This window comes from Podarcis vaucheri, assembly GCF_965113315.1.
Source record: "Podarcis vaucheri genome assembly, chromosome: 16".
Lineage (NCBI taxonomy): Eukaryota > Metazoa > Chordata > Lepidosauria > Squamata > Lacertidae > Podarcis > Podarcis vaucheri.
In genome coordinates, this window is record NC_138754.1 from 31331231 (window position 1) to 31344673 (window position 13443).

General features: G+C 44.0%; 1 protein-coding gene across 5 annotated transcripts in view; it reads right to left on the reverse strand.

Annotated features, from left to right (window-relative positions):
- Positions 1-13443, reverse strand: part of GNB1L (G protein subunit beta 1 like) — an 84514-nt gene that overhangs the window by 12558 nt on the left and 58513 nt on the right. For 4 of the 5 annotated variants that reach the window (XM_082203400.1, XM_082203402.1, XM_082203401.1 and 1 more), the window contains 2 exons: positions 10472-10570; positions 1234-1449 (listed from right to left, as the gene is read on the reverse strand). In XM_082203400.1, the coding sequence (XP_082059526.1) occupies positions 1234-1449; positions 10472-10570 (315 nt within the window). The remainder of the gene's footprint in view (positions 1-1233; positions 1450-10471; positions 10571-13443) is intronic. The other variant, XM_082203404.1, reaches the window with a different exon arrangement.

The following is a 13443-nucleotide window of genomic DNA, read 5'->3' on the forward strand; positions in this document are numbered from 1 at the left end:
AGAACCCTGGGAAGTGGAGCCTGTTAAGGGTGCCAAGATTTGTTAGAAGGCCTCTCTTCCCTGATTCCCAGGGCTACAATACCCAGAATTCCCTGTGAGGTTGTGAAATCAGGCTGAGAAGACCAAGGGTGAGGAAATTCAGTTCTGTGGGCAGAATGTGGCCTTCAGAACCCCTTTTCAGGCCACACCCACTTTCCTATGGCTGCTCCCCTCACTACCCACCTGCTCCACATCTAGAGAGTTTTATGCCTGTAACGTGTCCTCTGACAATGCCTCTTCCTTGGTCTAGGCCAGCATTTCCCAAACTTGGGTCTCCAGCTGTTTTCGGACTACAACTCCCACCATCCCTAGCTAACAGGGCCAGTGGTCAAGGATTATGGGAATGAATTGCAGTCCAAAAACAGCTGGAGACACAAGTTTGGGAAATGCTGGTCTAGGTGGTGGATAGAGAAGGGGACGTGTGTGCAGTGGAGCCATCTTACTTCACCAGAGTAAATATTATTATTATTAATTTATTATTATTTCTACCCTGCCACTCTGGGCAGCTTCCAACAGAAGGTTAAAAATACATTAAAACATCAGTCATTAAAAACTTCCCTAAAGAGGACTGCCTTCAGATGTCTTCTAAATGTCATATGGTTGTTTATTTATTTGACATCTGATGGGAAGGCGTTCCACAGGGCAGGTGCCACTACCGAGAAGGCCCTCTGCCTGGTTCCCTGCAATTGCGCTTCTCACAGTGAGGGAACCGCCAGAAGGCCCTTGGACCTCAGTGTCTGGGTTGAACGACACGGGTGGTGACGCTCCTTCAGGTATACAGGACTGAGGCCGTTTAGGGCTTTAAAGGTCAGTACCAACACTTTGAATTGTGCTATTACATTAATAGCTTCAACTGCTTTGCCTCTGGCTCCGCCCACCATCGACATGTGGCCCCAAAAATGATGTCCAGAAAGGAATATGGCCCCCGGGCTAAAAAAGTTTCCCCACACTTGTGTTAAGACCTTAGTGGGGCCTGCATAAAAAACGAAAAGGACAGAGAAGAACCAACGACTTAACGGAAGTTGAAGAAGCGTCTCCATCTTCACCCAGCTTTCCCCCCAGATCATAACCAGCCTGTGATTAATTAGCTAGGGATTGGCAACAGCCCCACTTCATGACTAAATATTTTTTCAGTCTATCAAGCCGTTAGCGAAAAAACAGAACAAATGGTGCAGATAGGGCAAAGGCACTGACCTCTAGGCTCTGCTGCTCATTGCAGCTCCAGCAGCAAAGCATCTTCTCAGACGAGGCCGAGACCCCCTTGGCCTTCTCAGAGTCAAAGTCAAGGCCCATGATTGGCTCCTGATGACATGTGAGTCGGCTCTGCATTCTCCCCATTGACAAATTCCACAGAACCACTGATCCATCCTCATAGCCGACCAGAAGGGAAGGATGCGAACTGACCTTGGGCTGATAGGAAACACAGAACAGATGAGTGAAGTGGCCTGGCGAACTCCCCACCAGTTATTAGACCCAAACCCGGCGAGTACTGTATTTTTTGCTCTATACGACTCACTTTTTCCCTCCTAAAAAGTAAGGGGAAATGTGTGTGTGTGTTATGGAGCGAATGAAGGCTGCACAGCTATCCCAGAAGCCAGAACAGCAAGAGGGATCGCTGCTTTCGCTGCTCAGCGATCCCTCTTGTTGTTCTGGCTTCTGAGATTCAGAATATTTTTTTTCTTGTTTTCCTCCTCCAAAAACTAGGTACGTCTTATGGTCTGGTGCGTCTTACAGAGCAAAAAATACGGTAAATGCAAGCAGGGCAAAGAACTCCAAAAGGCACTGCTAAAACAAGCTACAATACCCTAAACCTTGAATACCCACTGAGACTAACTATCATAACTTGGCATGTGTAGGCAACTGATTTTTTTAAAGAGGGGAAGGGCAATTGGAAGACAGTTATCCCTACCCTTAATTAAAATCTCATAACGCCGATTATTTCAAAAGCTTAATATGATGATTTAGTTTAATCTTGGGTTGGGCCCTAATAAAAAAAGCCTGGTTGGAATGCAAATTGGCAGAGCCAAATTCCTCTCTCCTCTTGCCGAAGTGTGATGTCAAACATCCTCTCAACACTTCATCGTCCCAAAATGCTTCTAGCGACACCTGCGTTCCGTATGGACCCCAATTATTTCCCACTCAATTCACAGCAAGTTCTGCTGGTGGTCCATCCCTCCATCAAAAATCTCCTTATAATTTGAATTTTATTGGTCGTATATGGAAAGAATTGGATCTGACTCAGATAAAGCATTTATGACATTATTCATCGATGGCAACCGCGGCGTTAGTACAAAACAACTGAAAAGCAGGCAAAGTAGCAGGAATGATGGGCAGGGAACTCAAACGCTGGGCCTTTAATTTAAAGCTGCTAAAACTATAATGTTGGAAGAATAAGGGAGAGAGAAGAAAACGGCATTAAAATGTCAAAACATATTTTCCCTTGGAATCCTAGGAAGGATTCTGTTTTAGGGTTGGGTTAATTTAAGGAACAATTAAAGAATGTGTTTTGAGCTAATCTGAGGTTCTTTAAAGGTAAAGGTACCCCTGACCGTTAAGTCCAGTAGCAGACGACTCTGGGGTTGCGGCACTCATCTCGCTCTATAGGCCGAGGAAGCTGGTGTTTGTCTGCAGACAGTTTTCCCGGGTCATGTGGCCAGCATGACTAAGCCGCTTCTGGCGAACCAGAGCAGTGCATAGAAACGCCGTTTACCTTCCCGCCGGAGTGGTACCTATTTATCTACTTGCACTTTGACATGCTTTCGAACTGCTAGGTGGGCAGGAGCTGGGATTGAGCAACGGCAACTCACCCTGTTGCGGGGATTCGTACCACTGACCTTCTTATCAGCAAGCCCTAGGCTCAGTGGTTTAGACCACAGCGCCACCTGCATTCTTTAGTTACCATGTTTTTCAATGTATAAGATGCCCCCTATTTTTGAAGACCCCAAATTAAGAAAATGGGGGGAGATTGCCTAGAGTCGCTGAGCTTTTTTTGGGGGGGGGAAGAGTTGTTGAGCATTTTTAAGGGGGATTGCCAAAAATCGCTCACCCGCCCTGGCCTACGCTGCCACCTATTGTCTGTCCCCTTGCAGCCAATCGCACACCCACTTGCCGCAGCGACAGCCAATCAACACCAGCTCTTGCCACAACCACCAATAGCACACCCAATAGCCCAGGACAGTCTCCGGCTTGTGGCAGCAACCAATTCCATGCTCCCCCTATGCACTATCAGTGTATAAGACAACCCCCAATTTTTAAGATAATTTCTTAAGGAAAAAATACCTCGTCTTATACACGGAAAAGTACGGTATGTATTCATGATGATAGCCAACCCAGTTTGCTGTCCTCTTCTTCTACCTGCAGCCCTCACCCCATGTACAGTGGTGCCTCGCAAGACGAAATTAATTCGTTCCGCGAATTTTTTCGTCTAGCGAATTTTTCGTCTTGCGAAGCACGGTTTCCCATAGGAATGCATTGAAAATCAATTAATGCGTTCCTGTGGTCAAAAAAAGTCCAAACAAAGCCAAATTTGGTACAAGAGTTTATTAAGTGCTCTTTAAAGTCACACATACTGTAAAGAGCATTTCAAAATTCAAACCCAGATTTTTTTAAAAAAAACACAGCAGAGTGGCCCAATGGTCACAGAAAATCATAAAAATGCAGGAAAAAAACCACAAGCTTCCAGATTCTTGCAAACCCCTCCCCAACTGTTCCCCCAGCCACCCAGCACACAGAAATTCAAATCCAGAATTTTTTTTTAAAAAACAGCAGAGTGGCCCAATGGTCACAGAAAATCATAAAAATGCAGAAAACACACACACAAGCTTCCAGATTCTTGCAAACCCCTTCCCAACACCAAGTCCTTGAATTCCAAACACCCCAACCCAAAATACAAAACCCCCCAAAAAGTTTTAAAAGCTTAACTTACCAAATGGCTGCAAAAGAAGTTTTGGAAAAGCTTCAAAAATCACCAAAGTCTTTAAAAACCTCAAAAAGGCTACTATGTACACTGTGTTCTATGAGTTGCTCCTCGAAGTCAAGTCGCAACTGTATTAACGGTGTTAAGAAAAAGGTAACAAACTTGCAAGACGTTTCCGTCTTGCGAAGCAAGCCCATAGGGAAATTCGTCTTGCCAAGCAGCTCAAAAACGGAAAACCCTTTCGTCTAGCGAGTTTTCCGTCTTGCGAGGCATTCGTCTTGCGGGGCACCACTGTACCTCAAAAGTTTTATCTGGAAGGTCCTGAGCAGATTTTGAGGGTGTGTTAGGGAGAAGGAGAGGAATGGGGAGTCCAATTGCCCAAGTGAAAGTCTGTTTCGCTCTTGCAACAGAACATTTAAACTATAGTGTTTGCATTGTGATGTAACCCAATTTACATACCGCCTCATACATTTCTGAAAAATCATTCTAAGGTGTTTACACAAAATAACGTGAAATATTCACACTGGTAACACCAACAGACTTTAAAAACAAGTAGACATTTCAGAACACTGTGTAATGGATGGCGGGTGTTTATATCCTTCCAACCTTAAACCTATAAGTCTCTTGGCCCCCACAAGGACTCTTCAAGATCCACTGCCCTTTCAACCTTTGAACATATAGATTATATAGGTAGGACAATCTCATTTGGATATCTATTTGGACATATGAATGGTTTCATAATAATAGATACATTTGAGGATTGACGGATTGTTCAAACTGCTAATATGAGCTGGCATCCTTTTCCCCCTGTTATATTTTAAACATATTAAAACAAGCAAGCAAGCAGATGTAATAAAATCTTCAATATATATAAAATCAACAGTTTTGTAAAAAATAAACAAACACCAGAGTTTTGAGCAGGCCTTGGAAAAAGAGCAAAGAACGTGGCTGCTTAATATTAAATTTGTTCATATTTTCATATATGAGTTTGTATAAGTGAGGAATAAAGAATATATATATGTGTGTGGTTTTTTAAAAGCTCAAGTAAAGTGCTGTCCATGGATACTATCTCCAATATCAAGGGAAACTATTTTCTTTCTCTCCCCCTCCCCCAAAAGCAAAAGCAAAAAATCTCCTGAACCCAAAGAGTTAACAGGTCTGAATCCCGCTGTAACCAATTGAGAGATATTTTGATTAATGATGTCACAGGTCAAAGGGCATGGCACCCTGGCCAGCCACCCAATTTATTTAAGTCTCTGAAATAACTCAAAGAAAGGAACGTTACTGGATTACGTGTCACACTTAAGGAAAATATTCATCATTGCACCGGCCGCTTGACGGATGGCCCCTGCAAATCGGAAGACTCACCATGTGAGCAAAAGGTTCAAAAGTCGTAATCAAAGCAAATTTAAAAAACCAATTGCCTGTTAACGCCAGCTATAGATTTTAAAGGAGAAAACACACACGCACAAATGCCCGAATACTTTCCGACAGAACGCAAAGATGCCCCACTTTCAGATCTGACCTCTTGCCAGATCTTTATGTTAGTTAGTTAGTTAGTTAGTTAGTTAGTTAGTTAGTTAGTTAGTTAATTAGAGGTAGCTTTTGAAGAATTAAATGCTCAAGACAACCATGAATAAACCCTCTCCCTCTCCCATTACTCCTTCAGACCAGTATCAAGACCCATGTTACAATACAGTGGTACCTCGGGTTACATACGCTTCAGGTTACATACGCTTCAGGTTACAGACTCCGCTAACCCAGAAACAGTGCTTCGGGTTAAGAACTTTGCTTCAGGATGAGAACAGAAATCGTGCTCTGGCAGCACGGCAGCAGCAGGAGAAGGCCCCATTAGCTAAAGTGGTGCTTCAGGTTAAGAACAGTTTCAGGTTAAGTACGGACCTCCGGAACGAATTAAGTACTTAACCCGAGGTACCACTGTCCTAAAATTGTTTTAAGAATCTCTAGGCTAGCTACAATGGATGACCCTGCTGGTGAAAATAACCTCGCAGCAGTCCTTCCTGCTAAAGTCTGCTTTGTGATCTATCCCTCTCCACTCTTCATTGTAAGGGAAGATATTTAAGAATGCCGTAAGAATCCTGGTTGGATGATAATGACGAAGGTCATGAGTTAGATTTGTCCGTCGCTTTGTACAGAGGAAAAAAGTTCCGCGGCGACTTGACAAGGTTAAAATGCAATGAACGAAAGCAATTCAGAGCCAGAAAAAAAAAATTAAAGGAAGAGGCAAGACAAAATAGATAAAAGGTATGGTCCTAACCTGCCCCAAGAAACGATGAGCTCCACTGATGGAGGCAACTTCCTTATCAAAGGCCTGAGTAAAGGAAAAGGTCTTAGCTTGGTGTGTAAAGACTGAGGGGGCCAGTGATCCATGCGACAGTCACCTCCGGGCTTGACTACTGTAATTCGCTCTATGCGGGGCTGCCCTTGAAATTGTCCCACAAACTCCAGCGGGTGCAGAATGCTGCAGCGAGGCTCCTCACGGGGTCCCTACCATGGGACCATATTCACCCAGTGCTTTACCAGTTGCACGGGCTCCCGGTGGAGTATAGGGTCAGGTTCAAGGTGCTGGTCTTGACCTTTAAAGCCCTTTGTGGCTTACGGCCCTTGTATCTATGGGACCGCCTCTCCTGGTATGCCCCACAGAGGACCTCAAGGTCCATGAATAACCATAGTTTAGAGGTCCCGGGCCCTAAGGAAGTCAGACTATCCTCCACCAGGGCCAGGGCCTTTTCAGTGATGGCTCCGACCTGGTGGAATGCTCTTTCCCATGAGACTAGGGCCCTTCAAGAGTTAATCTCCTTCTGTCTGGCCTGTAAGACAAAGCTATTCTGCCTGGCCTTTAATTTGAATTCAGCCCGATCTTTTATTTCCCTTCTCTTCCCCCCCCTCCCCTTTTATGAAGATCACCCGCTCTGAGACCCCACAGCTAATTCTCCCCTGGCCTCCTCGCTGGCCCAAGTAGGACCAATTCAGCAACCGTTTAATTGATTTTTATTTTTATTGTTATTCATGTTTTTATACTGTATTTTATGCTGCTTTTATAATTAAGTGTTTTAAAGTGTTTTAAATTTGTTGTTAGCCGCCCTGAGCCCGGTTTTTGAACTGGGAAGGATGGGGTATAAATAAAAAAATACTATTATTATTATTATCCCCTGGGACAGCATTCCATAGATGGGGAACCACCACTGAAAAGGCCTGTTCTTATGTGGCCACTCTCTGCATCTCCCTTGGCTGGGCATCTGCCGAAAACTGCAGGGTCTTGGCTGGTTCATATGGGGAGGCTGGCCCCTGATCAGACCAAAGGCCTGCCTGATCTAGAATCCTGTATTCCAACCAGATACCTGTGGGAATCTCACAGGTAGCTCATGACAGCAAACAGTTCTCTCCTGCTGTTCCCCAGTGATGGGTATTCATAAGTATACTGGTTAGCTTGTTTTGGACGGCATTCCCTGGCCTATTTTAATTTATGTGCCATTATTAGATTGTTGGTTTTTTGACTGCTATACAGTGGTACCTCAGGTTAAGTTCTTAATACGTTCCGGAGGTCTGTACTTAACCTGAAACTGTTCTTAACCTGAAGCACCACTTTAGCTAATGGGGCCTCCCGCTGCCGCCGTAGCACGATTTCTGTTCTCATCCTGAAGCAAAGTTCTTAACCTGAAGCACTATTTCTGGGTTAGCAGAGTCTGTAACCTGAAGCGTATGTAACCTGAAGCGTATGTAACCCGAGGTACCACTGTATAGCAGTCTGTTTTGCTGTCTTTTCATGATGGTTGATGAATTGTACAGCAACTTGGGTGCCATTTTTTTTAAAAAAACGGAGAATGTGAGCCGTATGTTTTATAAATTAAAAGCGCTGCTATCTTTGGAAGAGTAGAAAGGAAGGTGCAAACAGCAGCTTGAGGTCGGATGGAACATTCCTCCTTCCTTTGAAGGAATATGTCTTATAATCCGATGCGTATCCACTGGGCTCCTGCAAATCATAGCCAACTGGAAAGGGTTGAATCTGCAAACGCAAGGTTTGTCTTCCCTTAATTTTCCCAGCAGGAAAGGTGCTATGTTGTGCAATGGTGAGCATTTAAAAAAAAAAACTAACAAGAATGCATGTAGAAACTGGAAATGCAGTAAGTACTTTATTATATAAACTCCATTAATGCATATTCCTGACACATTGACAGAGATTCTCCTTTGCTTGCTTCCTTCCTTCCTTCCTTCCTTCCTGGACAGGCTTCCAAATGAAATAGCAATAAACCTCTGTCTGTCTGTCTGTCTGTCTGTCTCTGCAGTTAAGTGTAACACTTCTGAATATTCTAATGTTCTATAACTACCACCTTGACTACAGCACCTTTTGATTCACATCCGAGCAGTCGATGAAGGCAGAAGCTGAAATGCTTTGCTATCAAAAAACAATCTATTTTGTTAGTCACTGTAATTCATTTACGATTTTTGTGATTACCTGTATTTTACCAGGATCTAGGACAAGGCTGTATGAAGTGCTATACAAAAGCTTTGACAACTTTTCTGTTGTGTGAACGTTTCTGTCTCTCTAGAAGACTAAATGTTATAGGCTTCCCTACCACTCTTCTCTGGAGCACTGGGGGAAGCAAGTGAAACATGGACAGGGAATCTGTGGTCTTCCAGATGTTGTTGGACTGCAACTTCAATCATCCTTGACCAAAGGTCATGCTAACTGGAGCTGCTGGGAGTTGGGAATCTAGCAAATTTTTATTATTCCTGCATTGCAGGGGGTTGGACTAGATGAAAAGGGTCTCTTCCAACTTTACAATTCTTTGATTCTATGAAAATCTTGAAGGCCCAATCCCACCTTCATTTTTGACCAAACTGCGGTCAGAGGAACCTGCCCCCCGCTAAAGCTAGTTGGTTAAAGCAGGGTCCATCTGTATTTTGATACTCTGGTTTATTAAATCAGAGAGCGATTGAAGGAACCACAGTTCCTCAAGTTTGTAAACCCCCAGGGCACTATGGTTGAGGCAAAACGGAAAGCATGAAGGTTTCACTCTCCTCCTCTTGTGTGCAAAGGAGGAGACAAAGCCCTCTGCAAATAATTCCCAATCATCTAAACCAGCTTTTCTCAACCTGTGGGTCTCCAGATGTTGTTGAACTACAACTCCTATCACCCCTAGCTAGCAAGGCCAGAGTTCAGGGATGATGGGAGTTGTAGTCCAACAACATCTGGGGACCCACAGGTTGAGAACCACTGATCTAAACTATTAGTTTAGACAACCATCAGCTGAGCCACCCAAGTAAATCCTCCATTAAATATAGGTGCTATGCTAAAAGTATGAACTGGGCCTTCATGTCTTCTATTGATATGACAAAGTGTGTGAACCTTAAAGGTAAAGGGACCCCTGACCGTTAGGTCCAGTTGTGGATGACTCGGGTTGCGGCACTCATCTCGCTTTATTGGCCGAGGGAACCTTAAGGCTTCTCTAAATAAGGCCCAGTGGTATAATTACATTTGAACCCTCAAAATCAGTGTTGATGGGTGCCTAGTGCAGGGGCTGAAGAGTGCCCAACACAGATGGCTATCCAGGCTCCAGTCTTTCTTTAATTCCAAAGACAAAAGTCCATTCCAAACATATATTAACATATATTTCGGAAAGTTATTTGCTATGCATTTGGACACCTCTTGACATATTGCAACTACATTTTGCATGATGTTTCCCAAGACCAAGGAACATGTTTCCCTCCATGTGTGGATCCATTTTGTCTAGGTTTGGGATGCCGGAAGCCACTTTGAGTCAAGATGGCGCACAGAACCTTTCAAAACGTCGTGATTTCAGCCAATTTTTGCGTGATGGTCCCCAAGATCCAAGAGCAGGTTTCCGTCTTGCGTTTGGGTACTAGGCACCATTTTGAATCAATATGGTTCAAAACCGATTTGAACCACTGATTTAAAAACCACACCGATTTTGTCATCGTTGTTTCTCAGAATCCCCAAGCAGTGCTGAGTATGAGGCTGCTAGTACAGGATAATGTAAGCATTATACATAAATGAATATGTTTAACCTCTCCAAATCTGAAGAGGCAAAGTAGGTAGTAACATGGTTGGTTCACACCAGACTAGAGACAAGCAAATCAAAATACAGTCATGTTGATTAAAGCTCAAGTGTTTTATTAATGCCAGGCTATCAAATGCCTTGCCAAATCCAAGTTCCATGATCGTTATTCCCCCCCCCCCCCCGATACTTCAAAAAAACCAAACTACCCGGGCTTAACTTTTCAGGGAGTATTTACAAAATTCGCAACCCACACCATCTAATGAAGTGTGGAAAGCTCCAGCGGTTATGTGAAGGATGTTCCTGTTTCCCTCCCACCCTTAATAGCATAATTAGTTGATTGCTTTTGACAATCAATCAAAAATAAATAAATATAAAAACCTCAGAGTGAAGAATGATTCATGGGCTCCGTATATAGAGAAATGAATCACAGCGAGGGAAGCGTTTTGTAATTAGCAAGCTCCCGTTGGCTTACCTGCCACATCTTCAGACACATGGGCATGCCCAACTTGGCATCGGCCTCTGGCTTCAAGGTACAGACTGAAATCTTGGATGGCAGCTCCAAAACCCGAACCTGACATCAGGAAAACAAGTTTAGTTGGCCTGGCGCCAGGCACAGGGATGAGTCTCCTAAGGTGATTTGCAAAAAAAGGTGGTGCAAGCTCTTTTGTTGCTCAGGGATGGTGGGAGAAAACAAATCAACCCGGAGGAAGCCCCAGAAATCATAACTGCTAAGAAAGGCCAAAGGAAGCTACCTTATACTGAGTCAGAATATCGGTCCATCTAGTTCAGTACAGTGGTACCTCGGGTTACATACGCTTCAGGTTACAGACTCCGCTAACCCAGAAATAGTGCCTCGGGTTAAGAACTTTGTTTCAGGATGAGAACAAAAATCGTACTCCGGTGGCGTGGCAGCAGCGGGAGACCCCATTAGCCAAAGTGGTGCTTCAGGTTAAGAACAGTTTCAGGTTAAGAACGGACCTCCGGAACGAATTAAGTACTTAACCTGAGGTACCACTGTACTGTCTACACGGGCTGACAGCAGTGGTGTAGCTAGCCGCTTGGGTGCCTGGTGCGGGGGCGTGTCCTGCAGCCAGGGGTGGTGCGATCCGTGCCCGTGGGGGCGGGGTGAGCCTCTCCGAAGCTTACAGCCTCTCCATCGATGCCCCCTCAGCTGGGGGGGGGGGCGGCTAAGGGGGAGATGGTAGGCAGACACAACTTCCACACTGCCATTTCAGGAAACATGGAATCTGCAGGCGCCTAAGCCACCACATCACTCCTAAAAAGTTTTGTGAGCCCAATTTTGTTAATTAAAATACTAATTTTGTCACCCCACCCCCCTCAGTGATGACACCAAGGGTGGACCGTACCCCCTTGCCCCTTCCTCCACCACTGGCTGGCAGAAGTTCTCCAGGGTTCCAGGAGACGTGGGGGGTGTCCAACCTGGGTTCTTCTACATTCAGAGCACATGCACGAGATAAACTGTTTAGGTTTCAAACAAACTCAAAAACAGGGCACCAGGAGAGCTTCAGCCCTGTTTTTGAGTTTCTGCCCTGTTTTTGAGTTTGTTTGAAACCTAAACAGCTTATCTTGTATTCCTTTTCAAGTTTTACTTAAAACCTTTTTGTAAAGGCAATACTAGAGTTTTTACAACCGAGTCCTCAATTTCTTATTACTACTGCTTGGTTCTCTTAAATAGGGCTATGTTTAAAACTTGTCAATGAGGTTTTCATACCTTTTTTGTAAACTCGGGGAAGCGTTTCAGCCCTGCTCTTGAGTTTGCTGGAAATTATTTAAAACCATTTAAGGTTTATAATGTTTGATAGCACTTAAAATCATTTAAGGTTTATAAATGTATTTATTTCCTTCTGAGGAAACTGATTAGTTCAGTGAAACGAGTTTTGTAGCCGGCATCTCGATAAGTCTTTGTTTAATTCTAGGTTAATTTTCCCTTAATTTTTTTTATTTAATTCAATTCTATAGTCGATTACTTCTCGTTTCAGGGATTTTCACGGTAATTCTTTTGTTTTGTGTAATTTCTTGGTTCCGTGACTGTATTTTTCACTGGTTTGAAAAGTTATTGGCTGTCAGGTACTTGGATGAAAAGTTTTCTCTGAACCTCAGGGAAAGGTACCTGAGTTTCATTGCTGAATCATAGATTCATAGAATTGCAGAGTTGGAAGGGACCCTGAGGATTATCTCGTCCAACCCCCCTGCAATTCAGGAATATGCAGCCATCCCACTGTTAGCCCACAGATGGAAGGAAGATAAAGTACCCACAAGATGGCTGATAAAGATGATGGGCTACGCCGAAATGGCGAAAATGACCAGGAAGATGAGAGATCAAGAAGATAACAAATTTAATAAAGAATGGAGAAAATTTATAAGTTACTTAAAAGAACACTGTAAACAACTAGAAACATTGGCAGGATTTATTTTTTTAAAAAACCACACTTGCAATGTAAAGAGAACTATGGTGAGAATTGAGTGTTAAGAAAATATGGAGAATATTATATGATGCCATTGGAAAAGAATAATTATGGAAACCATGGAGGGCTGAAGGGAAGTCCAGGGATTCAAAGAATCCTATGTGTATGACTTATTTGTGAAGCTAACTGTTAAAATTAAGAGTGAATAAAAATAAAAATAATAAAAAGGACTATGCAGCCGTCCCATACAGGGATTGAAACTGCAGCTGTGGCATTATCAGCACCACGCTCTAGCCAACTGAACTGCTGCCCTATGTCAGTTTAGATCTGTACAGTTTTGCACCTGCTTGCATTCCCTTTTGCGGTAATAGCTGTGTCAAAATGAAGAGCGGAGCAGCCTGGCCCCATGGGCGTGCAGTGCAGAAACAATTCTCGCTCTGTTCGGTGGGGATGACTCCCAAAGGCAGGACATGGGATTGTAGTCTCCACCACAATCCAGCAATAGAGCCCATGCTAGTCGGATTTCCCCAACGGCAAAAGAGAAGAGGATCGTAGCTCAGTAGTGGAACACAGGAATTGCATGCAGAAAGTCCCAGCTTTCCAGCTAAGACTGAGGAAAGGTCACTGTCCTGATATCCCAGTGACCTACTGTCCGGTGTAGAACAAAAACAGTCAATGCAGATGTTTCTGGATTACAGATCCCTTCATCCTTGACTGCTGGCCATATCGGCTTGGGCTGATGCAGTCCAACCAGATCTAGAGGACTCTATTGTGGACTATCCCTGGTGTGGGCAGCACCGAGTTAGATGGAGCAATGGTAAGCGGCAGCTTTCTATGTAGCATCTTCTTTAGATGTTCCTCCTACCCCTTCTCTCCGCTTGATCTTCTTCCCTCTTCCTGTATGAATCATTTCCACGGCAAACCATTTGCATGAAACACATTCAGGGCACATTAAGACTCTCGGCATTCAGAAGGGCCAGAAGGCAGCCGTACCAGCACGACGAGTTGCGTTCAGTAC